The sequence below is a fragment of the Ranitomeya variabilis genome, chromosome 7 (genome assembly GCF_051348905.1).
Source record: "Ranitomeya variabilis isolate aRanVar5 chromosome 7, aRanVar5.hap1, whole genome shotgun sequence".
Taxonomy (NCBI): domain Eukaryota; kingdom Metazoa; phylum Chordata; class Amphibia; order Anura; family Dendrobatidae; genus Ranitomeya; species Ranitomeya variabilis.
In genome coordinates, this window is record NC_135238.1 from 209,043,806 (window position 1) to 209,070,579 (window position 26,774).

General features: G+C 42.8%; 1 protein-coding gene across 1 annotated transcript in view; it reads left to right on the plus strand.

Annotated features, from left to right (window-relative positions):
* LOC143784492 (sodium channel protein type 2 subunit alpha-like) overlaps nucleotides 1–26,774 on the plus strand; it is a 235,500-nt gene that overhangs the window by 70,506 nt on the left and 138,220 nt on the right. The window contains exons 2-4 of the mRNA XM_077272790.1: nucleotides 18,593–18,912; nucleotides 20,613–20,731; nucleotides 24,173–24,262. Of these exons, the coding sequence (XP_077128905.1) occupies nucleotides 18,646–18,912; nucleotides 20,613–20,731; nucleotides 24,173–24,262 (476 nt within the window). The 5' untranslated portion in view covers nucleotides 18,593–18,645. The remainder of the gene's footprint in view (nucleotides 1–18,592; nucleotides 18,913–20,612; nucleotides 20,732–24,172; nucleotides 24,263–26,774) is intronic.

A 26,774-nucleotide genomic window follows, 5' to 3' on the forward strand; every position in this document is an offset into this window, starting at 1 on the left:
TAAGGCGGCCACATGGTCTTCTCCGTCTACTTTTCTTAGGCACTATAGACTAGATTTGGGTAGCTCCTCAGATCTCACATTTGGGAGAAGGGTGCTTGAAGCAGTTATCCCTCCCTAGTCTCTTTTACTTCTCTGAAAGTCTCTCGTGGTGCTGTCATGGCGACTGAATAAATACGTAAGCTACTTACGGGTAGCGGTGTTTTTCAGGAGCCCATGACAGCACCCTTATATTCCCTACCCTCTTTTCTTGTTTGGGTCAGCACCTTCTTTACATTGGGTCCTAAGTTTTATTCACTGGGTGAATTGTACCATGTTTTAATGTTGATATGCTACTAACCTAGGAGATTCTCTCATGCTCTGTAAACCAACTGACGGAGGAGAGAGGTGCCGCCCTTTTATGTCTGAAGGTTTCCTGTCCCTGAAGGGCGGATCCCCTCTCTCGTGGTGCTGTCATGGGCTCCTGAAAAACACCGCTACCCGTAAGTAGCTTACGTATTATCATGGAGGTGGATGCCTCATCTGTTGGTGCAGGAGCAGTCCTCTTCCAAAAGGATGCTCAAGGTCGGAAGCATCCTTGCTTCTTCTTCTCAAAGACCTTTTCACCAGCAGAGAGGAATTATTCCATCGGGGACAGGGAGTTGCTGGCCATGAAATTGGCCTTCTCGGAGTGGAGACATCTCTTGGAGGGAGCTCGTTTTCCTTTCCAAGTCTTCACAGACCATAAAAATCTGGTGTACCTACAGACAGCCCAGCGGTTAAATTCTCGCCAGGCTAGATGGTCCTTGTTCTTCTCCCGGTTCCATTTCACCCTCCATTTTCTTTCTGGGGAGAAGAACATTCGTGCCGACGCTCTCTCTCGCTCCGTGGTGTCATCAGTGGAGGAGGAAGAGGAGACGCGGCTTATTGTCCCCACTGAGAGCCTGAGAACCGTAGCCCCGGTTTCGCTAGAGTCTGTGCCTCCGGGCAAGACTTTTGTACCACCCAATTTGCAACTGGAGGTTCTCTCGTGGGCTCATTCGTCCAGGGTGGGTGGTCATTTTGGGACAAAAAGGACATCTGAGCTGTTGGCGAGGACGTATTGGTGGCCACATATGGTCCGTGATGTCAGGGATTATATTCTGGCATGCGTCTCCTGCGCCAAAAATAAGTCTCCTCGACAATGGCCAGCTGGGTTACTCTATCCATTGCCGGTGGCAGACAGGCCCTGGGAGATGGTCGGGATGGACTTTGTGGTGGGTTTGCCCAAGTCTCAGGGCTGTACCATCATTTGGGTTATTACCGATCACTTCTCCAAAATGGTGCATTTGGTGCCGCTTCCGCGGTTACCTTCGGCACGGGCCTTGGCAGCGTTGTTCATAAAGCACATCTTTCGCCTACACGGTATGCCAGACAAGATTGTCAGTGACCGGTGTCCCCAGTTTGCGTCTCGGTTCTGGAGAGAGCTTTGTTGTCTTCTCAGCATTGAGTTAAATCTCTCCTCCGCATATCATCCCGAGACGAATGGGTTGGTAGAGAGGGCCAATCAGACCTTGGTCACATATCTGCGACATTTTGTCTCAGCCAGGCAGGATGACTGGGCATCCTTGCTATCGTGGGCAGAGTTTGCGCTGAACAATGCGGTTGCCAACTCCACTGGTCAAACCCCATTCATCCTCAACTATGGTCAGCATCCGCGGGTACCTGTGCCTATGCCCGTGTCTTCTGCTGACTCCAGGGTGGCAGACTGGGCTGTGGAAGCACGGGATATTTGGGACCACGCTCAGGATGCCATTCAGGCCTCCAAGGAGAGAATGAGGTCCTACACCGATGCACATCGGCGTCCCGCTCCGACCTTTGCTCCTGGCGACTTAGTGTGGCTCTCCACCCGTAACATCAGGCTGCGAGTGGAGTCCGCTAAGTTTGCACCTCGCTACTTGGGTCCTTTCAAGGTCCTCGAACAGGTTAATCCTGTGGTCTATGGTTTGGCCCTTCCGCCACGCCTGGGTATCACCGACACCTTTCATGTGTCCCTCTTGAAACCCGTATACATGTCCCGGTTTTCCGAGTCATCTGCTGGGACATCAGGTTCGTCTACGGACGATTACGAGGTGAACGCTATTTTGGGGTGCAAGGTGGTACGTGGCAAAAAATTTTATTTGGTGGATTGGAAGGGTTATGGTCCTGAGGACAGGTCCTGGGAGTCTGTTGAGCATATTCGGGCTCCGCAGCTCATTGCTGCCTTCGAGCGTGGCGAGGCCCAAGGAGGGGGGGGCCCTAGGAGGGGGGGTAATGTTAGGGGTCGAGTTCCCGCCTCTGCACAGGGGGAATCTCGGACCATCTCCGCTGCGGTCTCCCATTCTTCTCCTGCTGCAGTGGAGCCTGCTCAGCGGAGACGTCGGTCCCAGCGTCTTGCTCAGTCCCACTCTGTACAAAGAGTTACTGCTGCTTTTCCTGCTTCTGCCATTGAAGTCAGTGCTGGGCAGCCATGAGCAGACGCTTCTGGGACTAAGTCCTGCTTGGCACACACTGAGCATGCCCAGGGCAAGATCTCTCAGTGGAGATTTAGGGTCACATGCTCAGGTATGGCAGCCTCTCATTGGTCCTTCTGGGAAGGTCTTTTACTTGCTGCAGCTATATAAGGCTCGCATGGCTGCACGGCCATGCGCTAGTATTGCTTCATTTATGTACTTTGCGCCAGTGTGGTCTTGTATGTGTGTGTTCAGGGACCCGGCTGAAATAAGCCCCTAGAATGCTGGCACCTCCGGCGAGGAGTTTCATGTGCGTGCAAGACCACTGACTGCTCTAGTTTAGACAGTTAACCTGTTCCTCTGTGGAGTCTAACAGGGTGCAGCGCTTTGTGTTCACGGCTGCTCTGTGAAGTAACAGAGTTAGCTAACACTGCCATTAGTTCCGCTATTTACTAGCAGCAGGTTCTCCTGCACGGTGGACCCCGGGCTGCGAACGCATCTATCCTAATAAATATATACTTTCATTAGGTGCGTTCCGCTAGCCCTATCATAACAGACTGTTTCAGGCAAATTCTGTATGAAACCTGCCTGAAAAAGTGCTCAGAAAGTGTTTAAAAGAATGAACATATGCCTTTTTATGTAAACACGACTTGAAAATGTACATGAAGTGTTACATGCGTTAAAAATTATGTAAAAGTCTCTATAGCCATAGCTATTCTTCACATACAGTCGTGGATGAAAGTGTTTGCACCCTTTTACTTGTTCAAGAACATGAAGTATTTGTCCCAGAAAAGTATTGTAATCACACATGTTTAGTTATACACATGTTTATTTGCTTTGTGTAAATTGGAACAACATACAAAAAAGAGAAAAATAGGCAAATTAGGCATCATTTCATACAAATACTCAAAAATGGGCTGGACAAAATTGTTGGCACCTTTCCACAATTGTAGTAATTTGTTTCAAGCATGTGATGCTCATTCAAACTCACCTGTGGCAAGTAACAGGTGTGGGCAATATGAAAAGGGGAGAAGTTAACGCAATCTTTGCATTGTGTGTCTGTGTGTGCCACCCTATTCTTGGAGAACAGAAAGATGAGAAGAGAACTGTCTGAGGACTTGAGAACCAAAAATGTTGAACAATATCAACCGTCTCAAGGTTATAAGTCCATCTCCAGAGATTTTTATGTTCCTACCACCCAAAGCACTGTAACTAATCTCCCTGGACGTGGAAGGCAGTGAAAAATTGATGAAAGGTTGCATCACAGAATAGTTCTGGATGGTGGATTAGCAGCCCCAATCAAGTTCCAATGAAATTCAAGCTGTCCTGCAGGCTCAGGGTGCATCAGTGTCAGCACAAACTATCCTTTGACATTTGAATTAAATGAAGCGCTATGATAGGAGACCCAGGAGGACCCCACTGCTGACACAGAGACATAAAAAAACTAGACTGAAGTGTGCCAAAATTTGTGTGAGTAAGCCAAAATCCTTCTGAGAAAGCATCTTGTGGACAGATGAGACCACAATACAGCTTTTTGGTAAAGCACATCATTCTACTGTTTACCGAAAATGGAATGAGTAAAGAACACTGTGCCTTCAGTCAAATGTGAAGGTTCAAAGATGTGTTGGAATTGTTTTGCTGCCTCCAGCATTTGGTGCCTTGACTGTGTGCAAAGAATCATGAAATCTGAAGATTGCCAAAGGATTTTGGGTTTCAATGTAGTGCCCAGTGTCAGAAAGCTGGGTTTGCGTCCTAGGTCATGGTTCTTCCAGCAGGACAATAACCCCACACATACTTCAAGAAGCACCCAGAAATGGATGGAAACAAAGAGCTGGAGAGTTCTGAAGTGACAGCAATGAGTCCGGATCGAAATCCCTTTGAACACCAGTGTAGAGATTATAAAATTTTTGTTGGGAGAATCCGAAATATGAGAGACCTGGAATTGGTCCAAATTTCCAATTGAGAGGTGTAAGAAGCTTGTTGATGATTATAGGAAGTGATTGATTGCAGTTATTTATTCCAATGGGTGCGCAACCAAACATTAAGTTAAGGGTGCCAACAATTTTTTCAGGCCCATTTTTGAGGTTTTGTGTAAAATTATGTCCAATTTTCCTTTTTTTTCTCATTTTTTGTGTATAATAAAACGTCTGATGGCAATAATTCTCTGGGAGAAATACTTCATTTTCTGGAACAATTTCAAGGGTGCCAACACTTTCGGCCATGACTGTAGATATATATACTGCAGGAGGCTTCAGAATGAACTATTGCTTTTTATATATTTGTATGACCAATATTAGGTAGTTATTGCATTACTCCAGAAGTGAGGAACCATCTCTCCAAACTGGTGATACATCATGGAGGGCCAAATATATTGTAAAGTCACAGGAATTAAGTGTGTTAGAATGCTGTCTGCTTTCCAAGGAAGATCTCCTCACTCGCTCCTGTGTGTCTGTGTATATCCAAGCTTTATTATTTTATTGAAGCCGCAGCCTTACATTTACATACATGCCCAGCTCACTTGATATTACTAATTATCTGCTACAATGATTTAAAGAAAAGGACTGTAATGGGGAACAAAGTAAAGCCCGGGGCAAAATGTTTCTAAACGGCTAGTATGCAGCAGTCTGTGAAATCCCTTCCTGGTGCACACGGACAACAGACTATTTATCATGCAGAATTAGTGGCTGAATTTGCATATAGTAGATTGCCTTGTTGTAATGTGTTATGTGCAATGACAATATGTTTCATTATGTGTCACTTTAGTAAATCTTTGCTGAATGTTGTTTGAGTTTTGGTTTTTAAAATTTACAGTTCTCTATAAATCCCAGACTCAAGCTGGGGAGGATAGATTCCCTCTACATCCACTACTTAAATGTCACTGTAGCTAACTATCTAATGGATGCATCATTTCTGGGGTGGCTGAGGGCACCTTCCCAGGCTATTAATATTAGCCCGCAGCGGTCTGCTTAGCATTTGCTAGTTATTAAAAATATGGGGGACCAAATATCATTTTTTGGGGAGAACTCCATTTTTAATAACCATTAAAGGCTAAATAAACAGCTATGAGCAGATATTAATAGCCTGAGAAGTTTCATGTTTATTGTCCCCTTCCCAGACTATTAAGACCAGCACTCAACTGTCTGCTTTCCCTCAGCTGGTTAATTAAAATAAGGATGACTCCACTCCATTTTTTTCTTTTGGTTATTTATTAGCTACATATATGTACAGTAAAATACACCCGCCGTGCACTAATTATATATTAATTATATTTGTCACTGACATCATTCTATCTATTCTATGTGTATAACTATTCTATCTTTTCTATTCTGACAGTTCGGGCTGTGAATTTAATGTACTCGGCTGAAATGTCGTGTTTACTATGAGATGGGTATGTGAAAATCGGACAGGACACGCACGGTCTATGCGCCCTGCAATTTTTTTCTCGCACCCATAGACTTGCATTGGCGAGTCTCATCTGATATATGTGGTCTCTCAGAGCATGCTGCAATTTTTTTCTCAGTCTGATCCGAGCTGAGAAAAAAATACAGATGAACACAGAATCATTCAATAACATTAGTCAGGCTGCTATCCGAATTTTTATCAGATTCCATTTGTCCTATTTAAACACAGATGAGCAGGAGCCCTAAGTCTGCTCCCCTTCACCCCATCATATTATTTGTTATAAATTTGGTATAACCCTAACCATACTAATATATACATCAAAATTACCGCAAAATGAACATCATAAACACTTTCTTGGCCCATTAATAAACGGTTGTCCAGTAGTAGACATTGTATTGAAAGTAGATTATATATTAAAGAGGATCTGTCTCCAGGTCAGTTTTTGCTTATTTTTTTATTCCCAATGCTCCCCTGAGTATTCAGATTTTTTTTTATTTTTAAAGCTGCCATTCGGTTCCAGAGATATGGGCCTTTTTATTTAGTTCTGATTTTTATCCAAGGGGGCATGGATCACAGGGAAATAATGCAGTGCCGCCTAAAGAAATACCTGCAGAGATTCCTATGAGATGTGTCCCCCTGCAAAGACTAGAACAATTAGCACTAAACAAATAACCGTCTGACGGATTTTAAAAAAATAAAAAGCCAATGACTCGGGCACAGCAGGAACACAACAAGAGCAAAAAGTGACCATTTTTAACTTGGCAACAGGTCTTCTTTTTTACGGGGAATCCGCCAGCAGGTTTTTGCTTTGTAATCCGAGAGCAGCACAATGTAGGTGCAGAGATCCTGATTGCGGCGATGTTTTACTCGTCTGTGTTTTGCTATTTTAATAAATAAATAGCAGGAAATTATCAGAAGAGGACTAAGTGTCTCGTGCCTTCTGGTCCGGCCACGCCCTTAATGTCAATATACAGTGTAAACAGTGGTGTGGGCGGGGTTATACATAGCTCAGCATTCGAGCTCTGCTAGATCTGCAGCAGAGAAAATTGTGATTTTATGACAACTACTCCACCCAGTAAATTAAGTGACACATCTCCAGAATCAGGGTCGTTGTCCCGATATAATGCTGCTCTCAGATTACATGGCAAAAACCTGCTGACAGATTCCCTTTTAAAACTAAAACAACAACTCATCTTGCAAAAATGAAAAAAATGAAAGCCTTCATAAAATATAAAAGTTAAAGGGATTAAATGGCTGCATCCTACAACTTTTTCATCTATATTTATGAGCTGGCAGATGTCAGGTTTCAGTAGTTAAATAGCGGAGTGATAAGTCAGCTCGGTGTCTTTACTGCAAGGTCATATGGTCAGCAAATGCTTTGCTGTAATCATTACGATCCATAAAAGCTGGATGTAAACAGCAGTGTGTAGCTCAGGGAAATCACTTAAGGATGAGCGGTGGTGTCACCTGTTATAATGAAGCAATGTCAGGAGGGGCTCGCCCACATAAGACATGATAGCTGACAGTTCGGGCAGCCCCCTCAGCAATTGGTTCTTGAAATGAAAATTGCAATGACAAATCAGTCAGCGTGACTTTCCGCACTCTGGCAACTCAACGTGAACTGGAGAGAGGAGATGCTGGTAGTGTGATACATGACGCTGCCGCGATCGCCCACATCCCAGGTCTATGGTTTCATTACACGGCAGAGGCTACGACTGTACGTCCGCAGTCAGGGACCACTGACTCATCCGGTAGTGGGAAGGAGGGAGAATTATAATATATAAAGGCCAGTTGTAATTCAAGTCCAACATCTGTCATATGGTTCAGATGTCGTCATGAATCATGATATGGTCAGCAGGTAAAATACAATGCCGAAGCACAAGAACATGTCTACCTCATGGACGTGGTCCTTCTCCGCTCAGAGGGAAGGTGCAATTAATGATGACTATGAATATGGAAGGAAGTGGGATGTTGAAAACTGAATTAGGCTTTATTCAGAGTTCTTCTGTGAAGACTAGTGATGAGCGAGTGTACTCGTTGCTCGGGTAACAAGTACTAATGGGTCTTCACTAGTGATAAGCGAGTATACTCGTTGCTCAGGTGGTCTCCGAGTATTTGTTAGTGTTTGGAGATTTAGTTTTTGTTGACACAGCTGCATGAATTACGGCTGCTAGCCAGCCTGAGTACATGTGGGGGTTGCCTGGTTGCTAGGGAATCCCCACATGTATTCAGCCTGTCTAGTAGCTGTAAATCATGCAGCTGAGTCAACAAAAACTAAATCTCTGAACACTAACAAATACTCAGAGACCACCCGAGCAACGAGTATACTCGCTTATCACTAGTGAAGACCCATTAGTGCTTGTTACACCCATGCAGTATTATCACTGTACTGTGATATCATGTGGGTGGCTGCTCCCTGTTTTCTAGGCCGTTTTTTTGAGCCAATGCCAGAATTGGATCCACCGATAACAAAGTTCTTTCCTAGAGTTCCCATTCTTTTTGGCTCAAAAGCTGATATGATGTTTTTCTACCCTTTTTATTTTCTGGTGTTTTGATGTCACTCTCCATTGTCCTTTGAGGGGATATTCTCCTCCTCTTGTCTCTTCTTCAGGCCGTAATTTCCAGACCCTGTACGGCCGCTGCTACAGTCTCCTGTTTCCAAAATTACTCCCCAAGGGCTTTTCTGAATGTCAGCAGGGTCCTCTCTGCTAGCCACAGGTACTAACCCAACAGATGATTGCCACTACTAACATGGCTTAAGTCTGCTCACCCTTTACTTCACCAACAATATTGTCAGCGGCAGCCATCGCCATGCCGCAATGTTCTTCCAGTGGGTCACAAGAAGAGATGAGCAAACCCGAACTGTAAAGTGTCCGGCGCTGAGATCCGAACACGTACTTTACTCGGGGTGCTGTGTTGCTGACAATGACACTTTTTGTCCCGGCATATAGCTCATTCATCAGGAAATCTGCGCAAGGGCCTATAATCAGGAACAAGTATTATTAAAAATGCTCATTCATTGATTATTGGTCCGCATAAGGTAAACAGAGCATATTTCCCCAAAAAGAGAAATCCCACTCTCTTACAATACCGCTGTGTGCTGCAACTGATTTGATTATCCTTGAGCTGTGACATCACTGGGTGCATCATCTTCAACTGTGACCTCACTGTGTCATGCAGTAACTTCATTGACTTATTTATCTCTATACAGTCACATCCATGTGCCCATTATCTCTATGCTGTGACATCACTGTATCTATTATCTCTATGCTGTGACATCACTGTGCATTATCTATATGCTGTGACATTACTGTGTGAATTATCTATATGCTGTGACATCACTGTGTGCATTATCTCTATGCTGTGACATCACTGTGTGCAGTATCTCTATGCTGTGACATCACTGTGTGCATTATCTATATGCTGTGACATCACTGTGTGCCTTATCACCATTCTGTGACATCGTTGTGTGCATTATCTCCATTCTGTGACATCACTGTGTGCATTATCTTTATGTTTGGGACATCATTGTGTGCATTATCTATATGTTGTGATACTACTGTGTGCATTATCTCCTTTCTGTGACATCATTGTGTGCATTATCCTTGAACTTTTACCACTGTATGAAATATTTTTGTGCGTTTTGATATAATTTGAAGCTACTGAGACCCAATCCAAAATCTATAACTGTAACTGCAGATTGAAAACCCATATATTAACCTTTTCATGTGCGGAGGGATCAGTGATGAAGGTGATCTTAGAGGGCTGGGGACCCAATCCAAGTTTTACCATGTAGCCCCAATGTGACATATTGCACCCGATGGGAATGGTTGGTGATAAATAAATAGGGAACCACATAGAGGTAGTCTAAAATCCAAAGATGGCTCCAAAGGCATTGCTTGGTCCTACTGCCCTAGGCTAATTTGTAGCCTAGGAGCCATAAAACTGTCCAGTTAATTTCAGGTGAATGTGTGAGATTGGGCCTTTCGGCTGCCCGGCATTGTGAGGCGCATTTCTCATGCATGCTGTGATTGTACCTTTTTAGAACAGAAGCTACTGAACAGTGAGCTCTATTAACATATGCATGAGGGCAACTGCTGCAGGGCCTGTAACCTGTGAATCTGTGTGGAAGCAGCGGGGATGCGATGTGGAGCGCACATTCTGTTCAAACATTGAATCCAGACAAATGTAAGAAATCTGGAGCAATTTGTAACCACTTTGCACGTCATGTCCTCGGTCTCGATAGGTCGTCACATACGCGGGGTCTTCGCTGACGGCTTAGAGAAGGGTCAGAACAGGACAATGGTCACATAATACGTCATCTCCGTCATGCAAATCTAGGTGATTGATTTTGTAAACTCTTTGCCTCTTTTTTGTGACCTTCGAGTTTTCCAAAAATGGAAACGCTCCAAGGCTACGGAATCGTGACAATCGCCTGTGGCTCTTTAAGTGACTTCAATACTTCAATAAGTGTCTGCATGGCTCTAGTTATTGTGACGGGAAATGATGGTGAAAAGTCGGAGCAGCATTAATTCACACTTTTTGCAACTCAGTGATTGTTTAATGGTAGCATCGTACAACATTACATGGCTACTGTTGGTATCTGGTTGTATCAGGGAGTTGACATTTAGGATTTTGGTAATGTATGCACTTTATATTATAGAGAAAACAAAATTTTTAATGACTTATGCAAATTAACTTCCAACTTCCGTATGAGAAAAAAAAGTTATGGAAATTTTCCAATTTTCTTAATTTTTCGTGGACTCATCCACTTATATGAGTAAGTTTGATTTGCAAATAGGACCAAAGTTGGACGTGTCCAAAACACCATTGACTATAATGTGTTCATCTGTTAAAAGAATATGGATAGCATGAGTACGTACAACACAGATGTGTGAATATTGCCTTCATTGGATAAGGGGGTTGTCACAAGTCAGCGTGCTGTGAGGAGTGGCGGCACTGGGAGCAGTAAGTACGTGATTTGCCTACGTGTGATCACATGCCGACTAGTTGGCTCAATGCAAGTACAATGAGCGAGGTCGGACACGTCTAGTCGGAGTGTGGTCGGAAATATACAAATCACATGACAGCACCGGAGAATCCTCCTTTAAGGTTAGACAACCCCTTTAATTTTAAGAACAGTGGCATTAGTGCCCATGGGTTGTGTCTGCAGCTTATCTCCTTTTAAATGAATAGGGTTGTTTTATAAAAAAAAAAAAGCAGCTGTGTTTTTCTAAATTAAGGAGAAAATATTGAACAATAAAGAGTCTGTCTTAGGGACGCTCAACATTTCGAAGATTGTAATTGTTCCATGAGCTGTCTATAAGTGCTAGAGGAAACCTCGAGCGAGGATGCAGCGTAAGAGAGGCTGCGATGATGAGTGAGCAGGTTCACGGATATGAAAAACTCTGACTAACATGCACGGCTGTTAAATTAGATAGAGATTTCAGGCTAAATCAAGCTTCTTGTTGGCACATTTTTTTAATTCGTTTTCAAGCGTTAAAGCCGAGAACAACATGTCGACACTTATGTGTTCTGAATCACATTCTTGGTTTTACACTCTGCTGGGAAAGTCATTTCAGCATCAGATTATGAATCATCAGATTTCATGCAATGTTTCCAGCATAGGCTTCATGTCTGCTTATGTAGTGGGCTCAAATTAGATGTACTAAGGGTCCACGGACCCCAAAACTGCAAACTACCCAATAATCATGCAAACTGAACTGCAAATATCATTAACAGAAAACAGGACATCGTTAAACCCCTTCCATAAGGGAATGTGCACACAGAGTTTTTTTTATATAAAGCAGGTCCTCTTCAAATAACTGCCTGAAACATTGCATCAAAAACCGGTGAAAGAATCTTTTCACACATTTCTGTTGTAATCCACTTTGCTGTTCATGTGTTCACTGTTTTGGGCATGTCGGTCAGATGTATGGGCCCTTGTAGAGTTCTAAATCCTATAAGGACTTACGAGTGGCACCAACCTCCATTATGTAGTCATGTCTACAGTCTTGGGCTCCTTCCTGGTATATATGTCTCCCATCCTGTGTCCATCCTAGTACACCTGTCCCCCATCCGGGTATATATATCCCCCATTGCGGCATATATGTCCCCGATCCTGGGACCATTTTAGTATATATGTCCACCATCCTAGTACACATGTCCCCCATCCGGGTATATATATCCCCCATTGTATATATGCCTCTCACTCCCATCCTGGGCCCATTCTAGTATATATCTCCCACATCCTGATATATATGTCTCCCATCCTGTGCCCATCCTAGTACACATGTTCCCCATTGCGGTATATATGTCCCCCATCATGGGCCTATTCTAATATATATGTCCACCATCGTGGTATATATGTCCTTCATCCTGCCTCCATCCTGTTATATATGTTCCCCATCCTGGTATATATGTCACTCATCCTGAGCCCCATTCTGGTATGTATACCCCCATCCTTGTATACTGTATGCCATCAGTATTGGCATGGTATATATATTGTGGTTCCTAAGCCCCAAACGCATGAGCTTTTCACATTAGAGGTAACCTGTCTGAAAAACTATCATTTTCAAATGAATAGCCCCTTTAGTTTCCATAATAGTGTAGATAAATGATACAATCCCGACACAGCACTGCGGTGTTTGTCCATGGCACGTACAGTATGTAGCAGGCCAATTAATACTATCTAGCATTTCATGAAATCCTGTTTTTTTCAACATGGTGTCATAGACTATTGTAATGTCACAATGCATTCTCTGTGGTTTTACATAGACCTCAGGTAATCCCACCACATCACTTTCAGCTAGAGGCGTCACAGTGCATTTACAATGCTTTATGGCAGATTTGCCACTACTACATCTGTAGTTTGCATACAAAGTAACCAGTAAGAGGCCGATATTTTACACATAATTATATGTTCACTAGATGGTGGCCCGATTGTAACGCATCGGGTATTCTAAAATATGTATGTATGTATATAGCAGCCACATAGTATATAGCACAGGCCACGTAGTATATAGGAGGCATGTAGTATATAGCAGACAAATAGTACATGGCCTGTGCTATATATTATGTGGCGCCCCACGCAGGGAGATGCAGGAACGCGCCCCACGCAGGGAGATGCAGGAACGCGCCCCACGCAGGGTGACACAGACAAGCGTCCCACGCAGGGAGACGCAGGAACGCACCCCACACAGGGAGACGCAGGAACGCACCCCACACAGGGAGACGCAGGCACGCACACCACGCAGGGAGACGCAAAAACGCGCCCCACGCAGGGAGACACACAGACGCGCCTCATGCAGGGTGACGCAGGCAAGCGCCCCACACAGGGAGACGCAGGCACGTGCACCACGCAAGGAGACGCAGGCACGCGCCCCACTCAGGAACGCGCACCACACAGGGAGACGCTGCCCCACGCACCACAAAGGGAGAAGACGCCGCACAACACAGGGAGGAGACGCTGCCCCACACAGGGAGATGCCGCCCATACAGGAGGAAATGCTGCCCCACACAGGGAGATGCCACCCATACAGGGAGGAGACGCTGCCCCACACAGGGAGATGCCACCCATACAGGGGGCCGCAGGCACGTACCGCACACACACACAGGGAGACATCATTGGCGGCACTTGACGAAGACACCGCTCAGGAACGCGCACCACACATGGAGGAGACGCCGCCCCACACAGGGAGGAGACGCCGCCCATACAGGGGGCCGCAGGCATGCACCGCACACACACAGAGGGAGACATCATTGGCGGCACTTGACGAAGACACCACCCCACACAGGGAGGAGACGCTGCCCCACACAGGGAGATGCCGCCCATACAGGGAGACGCAGGCACGCACCCTACACAATGGCGGCACTTGACAGCAGTGGAGGACAATGATGATTCCAGAATTCGCGGCAGACTGTGCCCGTCGCTGATTGGTCGAGGCCGGCTGGCCTCGACCAATCAGCAAGGCGGGATTTCCGAGACAGACAGACAAGTAGACCCTTAGACAACACAATGGCGGCACTTGACAGCAGTGGAGGACAATGCCCGTCGCTGATTGGTCGAGGCCGGCTGGCGGCCTCGACCAATCAGAGACGCGGGATTTCCAGGACAGACAATTAAACCCTTAGACAATTATATATATAGATTATTATTACTAATTCTTTCTCCTAACGTTGATCGATTCATATGTACAGTGTAAGGAAAATATGAAGCTTGCAGCCTACGGTTTACTCTTATGTGAAGAATAGCTATGGAGACTTTACATAGTTCATAAATTTTCAAAATAAGCTGTCCTGTGAGTGTCCATGAGGTATAAAACTATTTTTTGCCATTACATGTCTTGTATCATGCATTTTTTTTACTAGTTTTCTCCAATGCAGGCCCTGTCTCTAATTTCTACTTGCTTCTGAGCTAGTGGATGGAAACTAGCTGCGATATTTGCCATACACAATACACATAGCAATAAGCGATTCTTGCTCTCCTGTTTCTATAGTTGAAGCGCACAGATAGGAGCATCAACTTGGAGAACGTTATACAGCAGTACTGAGCATAGTAAAATGTAAATCCAGCTCTATGATTACATGAACAATTACCAGATGGCGGCATCAGGATCAGCCTGTGTCTCTCCCTGCTCCTTTCTTCCTCCTTTTTCCACCTCTCTCTATAGACATCAATATGCAACAGTAATCTAATTTCTCGTCCTCCTTGTCTGGTTTGATTTGACCAAGACATATTTGAGCTGTATGTCAAAGTGAATGATGAGATGAGGAGGCAGAGGATGGGGAAAAAAATGTGGCTCATATGTGGAGTAAGAAGTTTATTTCTCTGATAAGACACATTACAGAGGGGTTTTTTTATATTTGCTTGTTCTAATGATTTATGAAAAGTTAAGTGACTACTTAATTTCTTTTATTAAATGTTAAACCTAAACCTTTCAACTGTAGCAGTAGTGTAGCTTGAAGCTTGCGGGGCCCAATGCAAAATTTCCGACAGGGCCCTTGTGTCTTTAATAGTATTGGTCAAAGGGACATTTTGGGCCCCCCTAGACTCCAAGGCTCTAATTCAACCACATCCCCTGCATCTACTATAGTATTGTCCCTGAATTGTTGCGTTTCCGCTAATGACTGAAAAACCACGGAAGCATGAATGCATTTACATAGCGCCTGCAGCTTCCATAGATGATTATTGTAATACTTGTCAAATGAGTAGTGGCTGGGAAGTGAGTATGATCAGGACCTCGGTCGTTATAAATATTGAACATTTCATTGACAATCTGTAGATAATAATTTATGTTAATGGACATGTGACTATTTTTGCTCATTTAAATATTTGGGGCTAAAAAAAAATTTTGAGACGTTAAGGTGGTCAAAGAACCGCTGAAGAAATTCAAAGGAGCAGAACTCTGTAGATGGAACACATTCTACAACCTGTAGTGTCCAGTCTTTGATGACTGGAGTCTGGGAAACAGAGCAGACTCCTAATGTATAGATATCGGCAGCAAGGAATGACACTTGGAACGTGCGGGCCTATGAAAGTTTTGTTCTGGTACCTGACCCGAACATTAGTCCAAAGTTCACTTTTGGAACCAGAACTGTACCTGAACTTGAACCAGAACCTGAGCCCCATTAAAAACAATGGAGACCTGAATTTTGGATTTGAAAAAAAAAAAAATCACTGTCTCTCTCTGCAATGTACTTCCCCCAGAACTCTGAACATTGCAACGAACTTCTGAGAAAAATCTGTGTTGAGCGTTTAACACTGGAAAGTAACTGTCCGGAATGAACCCTGAACTTTTAAGTTACCCTGACCAGCACTATTTAGAACCAGAAAATGGTCATAAATGTATATAGGAAACAATTGATGTACAGACTCCAGTGCTATATTCCTTTTTAGATTAAAGGTATGCTTTAATGATATCTACTATATAAATTCATTCCAACTGTTGAACCACTTATCAATCACTATACACTACTGCACAGAAAGCTTCTCTCCATGGGCGGACATACCGCCTGTTCAACTGGTGCGGCTGCATCGGGGCCCGGAGGCTCTGGGGGCCCCTGCAGAGCAGCTAATAATGAGGGCAATCAGGCCAGTTTATCCAGCCCTGATGGGCCCTTGGCCAGATTGCCCTCATGTGCGGTGGGCAGGGAGCAATCCCTGCATCTCCTCTGTCTGCAAGAGAAAATGGCAGCGGAGCGGCAGGGATCTGTCCTGCTTCCTGCCCATGCTTCCTGTCTCACACAGCAGCGGCTGAATGATATCATCATTCAGCACCGGTTCTGTGCGAGACAGGAAGCTGCCGGCGATGGTATGGCTTTAGGATACCGTGTGCAGAGGTGTGTGTGTGTATGCAGAGAGGTGAATGGTGCTGTGTGTGTCTGTGTGTGTGTCGGTGGAGGAAATGGCAATGATTGGTGTAATGAGGCAGAAGGCAATGATTGGGTTGATGGAGAGGGCAATGATGGGTGTGATGGGGCAGAAGGCATTGTTTGGGTTGACAGAGAGGGCAATGATAGGGGTGATGGGGCAGAAGGAAATTATTGGGTTGACAGATGATAGGGGTCGTGGGGAGGAGGGAATGATGGAGGCGGTGTAATGGGCAATGATGGGGGTGGTTGAAAAGACAATGATGGTGGTGGTGGAAAGGGCAATGGATGGGGATGTGTTGAAGGAGGAAATGATGGAGGTCATGGAATGGGTAATGATGGGGGTGGTGGGGGAGAAGACAATGATGATGGCAGTGGAAAGGACAATGATGGGGTGGTGGGGAGGAGGCAATGATGGAGGTGGTGGAATGGGTAATGATGGGGTGGTGGGTGAGAAGACAATGATGATGGCAGTGGAATGATGGGGTGGTGGGAGAGGAGGAAATGATGGTGGTGGTGGAATCGGTAATGATGGGGTGGTGGGGGAGAAGGCAATAATGGTGGCAGTGGAAAGAACAATGATGGGGTGGTGGGGAGGAGGCAATGATAGAGGTGGTGGAATGGGCATTAATGGGGTGGTGGGGAGAAAGCAATGATAGAGGTGGTGAAGAGGGCAATCAAGGGATTGGCGGACAGGGCGATAATAGGATGTGGGAGGAGGACAATGAGGGGTGTGGGGGATTAGGATTGGAGGAAGGGGGATTTATAATGGATTTAGGAACAGCGGGACGTGGAGGAAAACATTGTTATTGATTATTATGTCTAACACAGTCCCTTAGTATAAAGTGTGCTCACTTATTATGTATAGCACAGTCCCTTAGTATATAGTGTACTCACTTACGTATAGCACAGTCCCTCAGTGTATAGTGTACTCACTTATTATGTATAACACCATCCTTAGTTACATAGTTTCCTCTTTTGTTATGTATAACACCGTCCCTTATTACGTATCATTCTCTCTAGTTACTGTATATATGATGTCCTCCCTTATTATATAGCTTCTGCTGTTATGTACAGCACTGTCTCTTACACAGTGTATTCTTGTTAATTTTGTTATTCACAGAGTCCTCTTATATTACATAGTCCCCTCTCTTGTTAGATATAAAATGACTACTGATGGAGGAGCCGGTGACCAGACTACCAGTCCATCAGCTCCTCCTTTAGAATAGAAGCTGTCCCATGCGCCATCAGCCATCATTGCATTACACAGCTAACAAGACAGGACAGTTTGTAACAGAAAACAGGGCTCTATAAAATCCAATATGTAAGGGACGGTGCTGTACATAACAAGAGAAGGCACTGTATAATAAGGGTCGGCAATATACATAATAAATGAGACTATGTAATATATACATGTATGTGTGTGGCTATATATATATATATATATATATATATATATATATATATATACATACAGTATATAGCTTTGTCGCCTTAAAAGGAGGGGGGCCCAGACACATTTCCTGCACAGGGGCACCAAGCTGTCTGTGTCCGCCCCTGCTTCTCTCTGCTAACGAAAAGCTCCATCCTCTCCTCATACCGTTCTCCTCTTCTCCTCTTCTTCTCTTCTCTTCCCCCTCCAATCCACCCAACATTCTCCAACCCTAAAAGCTTTCAAACAATCACTGAAAGCCTAAGCCCTTTTGATAAACCTACAACCCGATCTAAAGAGTCTCCCAACCGGTATTTCAACACCGCTCCCTCCTGCTTACTTTTTCGCCCTGACCTAAGCAATTGCTATGGAAAGCACTTTCTCCACCGTCCTAATCTGAGATCTAGCCTTAGTGTGTAGCCTTTTTGCAGGTTTTTTTGCTACATTTGTTATACAAATTGAAAGCTGCTTTTACAGTACCAACAAAAACCATGATGTTTCAAAAATCTCATGCACGTTTAAGTTTTTTTTTTCATGACTTACTGTGTGAATTTCAGTGTTTTTTTTAATCAGCAGCAGGTCAATTCTTTAAGCATTGTTTCCAGCATTTTTCCATCCACTGAAAGCAACGAGAAAGGAAAAAAACACTGCAACAAATGTTTTAGCTGCATTTTTGTGGCATTTTTGAAGTGTTTTTGGTGACAAAAACAAACTTTATTCAATATGTATTTCAGACAAATTACACACATAATCCATACCCAAAAACAATTGCAAAAAAAAGTGACAAAAACGCCGTAAGACAGGCATTTTGAAAGCAATGTTTGTACTTCCAAAAGAGCAGGTTTTGGCTTCAGAGAAAAACACAGCAAAAGAGCTGAGTGTGAACATCGCCTGATTGGTCTTTTTCTCTGCTGACGAATATTCTTTCCTCTCATTGCAGGATTCCATTATGAAAGGAGCTAAGCAGTAAATTAAAAGTTGCAGGATGAAAAGATGGCGCAGGCACGACTTGTACCACCAGGGCCCGACAGCTTACGCTATTTTACCAGGGAGTCTCTTGAAGCAATCGAGAAGCGTATTACAGAGGAGAAAGCGAAGAAGCCCAAACAGGAGAACATTAATGATGATGATGAAAATGGCCCCAAGCCAAGCAGTGACTTGGAAGCGGGCAAAAGTCTGCCGTTCATCTACGGTGATATACCTCCGGGAATGGTATCAGAACCGCTGGAGGACCTAGACCCATATTATTTGAATCAAAAAGTAAGTAGACTTTTTTGCTATTCTTAGTATAATAATAATATAATGATAATTTAGTCAACTCTATAACTATCAGGGTCGTGTGAAAGCAAAACATTTCTTTTTCAATATCTTTCTCAGTAGCTAGGTTACGATATGATTGTATCCAGTTGGGTCCAATGTGTCACTAGTGAAGTATCAGACTTAGGATTCAGTTGTATCTTAGCTTAGGATTTCTTGAAGACCTTCAATGCTCTGCATTATATGTATCTGGGGTCACACTTCATATCCTGTTTCTTGAATTTGTTTATAATAGCATATTGATAACCAGTTCTGAAAATGTGCAAATTATTTATTTACCCTTCAACAAATAAGACTGCCTTGAAAGTAGGTGAGTTCTCCTCCAATGGAAGTCTTCAAACAGAGGCGGGACAGACATCTGTCTGAGATGGTTTAGTGAATCCTGCATTGAGCAGGGGGTTGGCACGTTGACCCTGGAGGTCCCTTCCAATTCTAACATTCTATGATTCCTTATTGGATTCTGTAGAAATTGGCTTGGAGGTCATTATTGCTTCTGACATGTCCATCAGCTATTGACTAATGGTGCATTCACACTGAATTTGTAGTGCACATTTGACATAAACACTAACAGAGCTCCCAGTGTATATACCAAACATTTTCTTGGGCCCCCTATTCAACCAAAGCCATATTTTTAGCCTCTATCTGCTTTTATGCAACAAGGAAGCCTATGGACAAACTACGCCAGAGGATTCAATAGGAGTTGCAAACAATGAAATGGTCCTGACTTGTACATCTGACATACATTGGACACCTATAGTGAATGGATCTAAATCACCTCCATACACATTATATAACAGCAATTTTAACAGGATCCCCCAACCATCTAATGTGCAACTGTTTCCCCATAGATAAAGTCAGGGTAGATGAGGTTCAAACGTTTTTAATCCAATTACCAAACTTTTTGATCTTCTGGCAGCTAAGACACTACTAAAGGTGTAGAGCAGCTGCATAATCCATCCTCATCATAGAGAACATATGGATGCTCCACCAGCCTGGTCCTTTGTTGCAGCCGGTTTTCACTTTTGTGTTCAGCATCCACGTCCCTGCATCTCTTGAGCACCTCTGTTGCTTCCTAGGGACATTAAAATAGATTAATATATCAGTGACTGCATAATTTATTCTTTGTGACCAATGAACTTTCTATGTTGCTTAGAAGCAGCTTTGCCAAAACTATCCTTGGAATTTGGAGGCAATGAGTCCTCCGAGCTGCCTCAAGAATGAACTCATCCTGATATAGAGTATCACATTTATTTGGACCAGGTGTAGTATTAAGACCAACTTCATACCTATTAAAGAGTTATTTCCAACTTTGAGTGTGATAATTTATCCACAAGACCTCCAAAGATCCTGAGAATGGGGCTCGAAAATTGAGCAGTCTTCCCACATGCGCCCCATAGCTCTAATCATTCTCTAAAGGACTATGAGAGATAGCAGAGTACAGTGTCCAACTTTCTTTAACAGACCTATAGAGAATGAATGGAGCATTTCCGAGCCCCATTCCCAGGTGTTTAATCTGTTGGTAATGGGTAATCCAGGATTAAGATTATTTTAGATTTTACAACACAAGTTATTATAGAAAACGCTGAATGTTTTATAACCTTTATCTTTGCTGTGTCACTAATTGTTTATTTCTCTCTTTACAGACTTTTATAGTATTGAATAGAGGGAAGGCAATCTTCCGCTTCAGTGCCACGTCTGCCTTGTACATTTTAACTCCTTTCAACCCCCTTAGAAAAATAGCTATTAAGGTTTTGGTACATTCATATCCTTTTACAATGGATTAATTGTATTTTTTTTTATTATGATGTTGTATTGAATTGAATAGTGAAAATGCTTTATTTAGTGGCTGAGTTTCTAGATTCATTTTCAATTCTATTATAAAAACCATATTTAGATTAGACGAAACAAGAAAAACAGCATTTTCCTTGAGCAACTTTTCCATTATAGACCACAATCTAAGTCGCCTATGACTTGCTTTGTGACCGGTCTACAATTTGCTTGTTTAATTTACAGCCAAATCACAATTCTAAAATGATGGCAATTTAGAGACAAGTTGCACAAATTTTTGGAATCTGTGACTCATCCTAAACTTGATGTTGCGTGACCAAAGTAGCTGTGAAGACCTAGAATTTAGGGCCAGGATTGTTTGATTCCCCAATCTTCATCAGTGCATCAGAGTTGCATATACCTTGGTGTTTAGTTCATGTCTGTTAATGATGAGAGATCCAGGTGCTGGACAGTCCCAAACGAATGAGAAGAATCTCACTGGTGAATGTAAAAAAATAATTGAAAATAGGAATAAAAATAACAAAAAGTAATTAAAACCACAATGTGCTTTGGCTGGGAACAGCCTTCATCAGGTATTCCAAGCTGAAACGCGTTGTGCTTTTAATTAAAACTTTTTATTTTTATTCCTATTTTCAATTAGTTTTTTACTTTCAACATCGAGATTCTTCTCATTCAATTGGAGCGCCCAGTACCTGAATCTTTCATCTCTCATTCCCTTCTGTTGGAATCTTTCCTGGAGGATTTTCCTACAGCACACCGGGTTGGCTGCACCCGCTCCTTTCCAGCATATATGTATGTAAAATTGTGCTCGATCTGCACAACGTCACCAGGTGAGATTCTCCACCCGCCACTATCAAACTGGTTTTATACATATTACGCTCAGAAAGCATTTCCTGTTCTCACTTTCCTGCTGGGATGGTCCATATATCGATGGTACAATTCATGTCTGTGGGACTGATGAATATAGCCAAGTACATTGATCAGTTCATCTCTGCCAGTCCCATAGTCAATAATTGACGTGGGAGCGCTCAGGTAACAAGAATGAATCCTTGAGGCAATGAAGAAGAATGGGAGTTCTTGACCCCTGGTCTAGTAATTGGTAGGGGGTCTCCAGGCATATGATATTGATGACCTATCAATGGGACAGGTCATCAATATTCTTAGGATAGGAGGATAGGTCATCAATATGAGATTGGAGGTTCAGTGAACCTTCCATTTAATGCTTACATCTATCTAGCTGCTGTTTGATTGGGATGCCAGATGTTGCATCTCCGGTGATCTGCTGCCGGATGTTGGACCTCTGTCAATATAATTGGCCAGGACAAACCTTTAAGATATGACCTACTTAACGAGTGGAATCTAAGGTGCCAGACAGTTTATGCCTATATACTCCTGGGATATAAAGGCGGCACTGATTACAATCTATATATTTATGTTCTGCACCTCTGAGCCTTTTGCATAGTGTCGGCATGTAGGGCATTATGATCAAAAGGGCATATTCCATGTGGTTAGGTGTATTACTGTCAGTAAGAAGATAACTGTGTCAGATCAGTAAAGCATTAGGACAGCGCTGGCTTTGTGACTGAAAAAGGGGAGTGAAGAGGAAAATGTTTGCTCCAATAACTAAATACATCACGGCTCTGGTTGACTGAGCAATTGCACTATCCTTTTATAAACTCTCCGGCATGACTCCGTAAAATCCTGGACTCTAGCAAATATGGAAATAATATAGCTATGCCAAACTTTCACTTTTCCCTTATTATTAATTTATAAGGCAGAACAAAAAAAGTAACGGTTTGCTAAAAAAGAGGATTTTTTTTCGTTTTGCTAAGAATATCTGAACGGTTCCGTTATATGCATTACTAATCCAATGCAATGAGCAAAATCCTAAAAACTCCAAATGCTCAATCATCGAAACCCAGCATTTTATATTCTGCACCTTACATAAGGTAGATATAAATAGTGAAAATGTCATAAAGTCTTCACTAAAGCTATAACCCAACAGATAATAAAGAAGAACAAGCCACGGCACAGATTTAGGAAAAACTGTGACACGGCTTGTTATATTGTAAATTCCATGTCACTTTCATTGCGACTGCATTTTACACTACATTTTGATATGGTATATATGACTGGTGAATATAGTTTTTCTTTAGGATATGTAGTTACAGCTATAAAGTATAAACAATATGTACTGTAGCACTGGGATCCAACAGAGGAAATAATTCTAGGGACCCATCCGCCATCTACTATTAATTGCATCATAAGGAAGAGAGTGGAGACCCTAGTGGTAAGTGATTCACTCCGAATTTTAATTTAAACCAGGGCTGCGGAGTCGGAGTCGTGGAGTTGGAGTCAGAGCCCATTTTGGTGGAGTCGGTGTCATGGAAATTGAGGAGCCGGAGCCAGAGGTTTGACTTACAGCCCTGGCAGGGCTGTGGAGTCAGAGTCGTAGAGTCAGAGCCCATTTTGGTGGAGGCGGAGGCGGTGTCATGGAAATTGAGGAGTTGGAGTCGGAGGTTTTGCTTACTGACTCCACAGCCCTGATACCTCATTCAATTGGTGGTGCTCCTCTGATTCTGGAACAGTTTTTCTTTTTCTTCTGCGCCATTTCATTCACAGTTATGCCTCCGGTTAATAAAGGTGCATATTTTCCCTTCAACCAACTATTCATATATCACAGATCTTCTCTGTGGCAGTGGCCATGTTTTAATTGGTCAGCTTCATAGAAGAAAAAGCAAATGCCCATATAGAAGTTCTGTGGCACCCACCCAGCTGTTTGCATGGCTCTTTCCAGGAGAAATAACTTTTGCATAGAGGGGCACAGAAGAGGAAGAAAAACTGTTTTAGAGTCAGTGGAGCTGCACCAATTGGATGATAGGCTCAGTTTAAATTACAAAAAAATCGGTGAAAAGTCCTCTTTGAACATACTGCTGTGTTAGGTTACATTAGTGGATTCTTGGAGGCTTTAGTAGACCAGAACCTAAGGGTCGTCTGGTTTTCTTATACGTGGAGAAATAATTAAAAAAAGCTTCTCCATTCTCCATGTTTGCTGTTTTATATAAATGTGGTCTGTTCTGGGATTCAACTTCACAACCTCTTATATGGCAGACAGGAGCTTTAGCTACGAGCCACAGGCTGAGTGACATGGAATGCACAAGGGCCCTTCAATGTCAATGTCTACCACTGCATTTTGCTATGGGGATAATGTGGTCAACTGGACCTGTACTTGCAAAATAAATTCCTGACATTGTCCTTGAGGAGATACATCCACCTTTTTGTGGTATTTGTAGGTATTTTCTTTAGCACAATTCTGAAAATATGATTTTATTACTTATAGTATTTGTTAAATGTTACCATTAATGCAGCTATAAAATGATTTTCTACATTGCCTTTTTCCTTGACTTGTCTTTACATTATTCAGCATGCTCATAATGTGCACTATTTTGACCAACTGCGTGTTCATGACCATGAGTAATCCCCCGGAGTGGACCAAGAATGTAGAGTCAGTATTTCATTTATCTACTGTTTTATTGTATTGAATATAATGTTATGGTTTCCAATGTAATGATCCGTGTACTTCCATTATAACAATGCATTTTTCAGTCATTAGTAATTAATTGGTAAAAACTAGGATGCCTATCTTACATAACTTGAAAATAAATGTGTGCAAATGCATGAACTGTCATATAAAACAGCAAAAATGTTTAATTGCATGTCATAATGTAGCACATACATTTCCAGATCCTATTTTGTCTAGCATATTATGCAATTGTATAGCCAATGTGTTATTATTTGGTACTATTTAGCAATGTAGTCTAAAATGTAATAATATGCCCAAGGTGGGAGATTGATTATGACACTCCACATTTGTGATTTTTGATCACTTCTGCATTCTTTTTAAGTTAATATACCAGGAGGTATTGAATTAAGACCAAATGACTGCAATCTGTGACTATTATAGCATAGGTTTATCTCAATAACCAATAGCCCAATATTTAAAATGGATTAAATATGCCCTATAATGTCCAGTATTTGTATAAATTGTCATATGCTTCCATGTACCGTAAAGTATGTAACCTGCTCACCAATAATGGATTTTTCATGGTGGGAACAAAGGACTGTGGACCTAATTTTGGGCACAATAAAATAACCCAGGCCATAGCTAGGACTATGATGTCCTCTTCTACGTCTAACAGTATTATGTTTCTGAATTACAAGTGTTCACAAATATGATCTGTATAAAACATGCTTGATAACTTTTAAGAAGGGACATCTGGAAAAATTCTGAAAGATGATGTATTTGAAAGCTCTCTGTCAACCCCCTCTACCTTAAAAAAGGTCCAGACCTCCTAAATTATACAACCCCCTAATTAAATTCTGACCCCCCTAACAAATGCATGTCACAGACCAGAACCCCTACATTAGTACAGAACACAAACAAAACATCCCCTAAATAAAGATCCAGTCTAGAGACCCACTTAAAGGGAATCTGTCAGCAGGATTTCACTATGTAATCTTAGGGCACCATGAGGTAGGGGTCAAAACACTGAACTTAATGATGTGTCACATGTCTGGCTGTGTGGTGTTGTTTACTTAGACTGAAGGATTCATCACTTGGTGATTAACTTTGCTGTGACTATCAGGCACCCAGGCAATCATCTGACTCCGCCCCTTCCTGTGATAAGCAGCTCACTGTGAATAGCTATGGACATACAGACCCTGATGTAGGCAGGGCCAGCTTTCTCAGCTCTGCTGCATTGCTAAATCAAAAAGCTCTGATTTTGTCAGAACGGCTGCACCCATGACGCCAAGTAATACATCCTTGGATTCAGGGTCTGTTTGTCTACATTATGCTGTTCTCAGATATCGATGGGTTCAACCAACAGTCTAATGTGTATGGGGGCACCGGCCGATCGATGGCCAGAATAGATGTCGATCGCACATGCCTGATTTTGAACTGCCGATCGCACCGTTCTACCTGAGATCAGCTGCCGGCTGACACGTCAGTCGTCAGACTTCTGGAAACTTACTGTTAGACTTTCCTACAGTTTGACACTTTTTGGGGGGCTTTTATGACATATACACAGTATATATATATCTATATATATATAGATATATACTTCAAAGAGTTTGCACATGTGCAAATCTTTCATTGCCTGTACAAGACAGTGCGTCTGGTCATTACTGGAAAATAATGGCACCAGGTGCTTAGTGATGCAGGAAAGTTGCAATCCCTGGAGATTTCTATTTATATTAACGTAAGTGCTATTGGCCATTTAATTTCAGCAGCCCTGTCAGCCAGCACAAGAGGCTGGAAGGAAAAGTGGAGGAAGTGATTCAATAAAGTTTTTGTCCTTCAGAGCCTTCTCGAAGCCAAATGCCAAATCTGTACAATTGTGCGGAGAGGACGTTAATACATTAAGCTGCTGGTTTAAGTGACACATCTCGGCTCCTGGTGTCTTCTGTGCTAAAGCTGACTGCGTCCTGCAGGAGTAACAATAAATCAGCGGCAGAATACACGCAGCTCTGTACAGACAGTTTTTTTTTTATGAGTCAATGGAATAATATCTATGTACGCCTTTGAACATAAGGGTTGCAGAGGTAACATTTGCACCCAGATCCAATGACCTATCTGCAACTTATACCAAGAGGCCGGTATTATAATACTGATAGCAGGTTCTGAATCTTGTTGCAGATTTTGCATTGATGACCATAAGCCTCAAGTTCTACCTCTGCCCTTGAATTATTTATGCATCAGATTACATTTTGGAATATCTTGATTGCATTTAGAAACAGCTACAAAGGCGCTGGCATCAGTGGGCACACGCATTGTCATGACCCATGACATTCCCATTTGCATGCAAATTATGACACCATTTTATATTTCCATAAATTTACATCTTTACATTTTGCAGTTTACATAAGTAACCTCCATACGGAGTTGAGTAACTTTGTACATTCGGTACACTACTTGTTTTGTATTCTCCCTTACTTATAGTCTTCAGGGGTGAAAT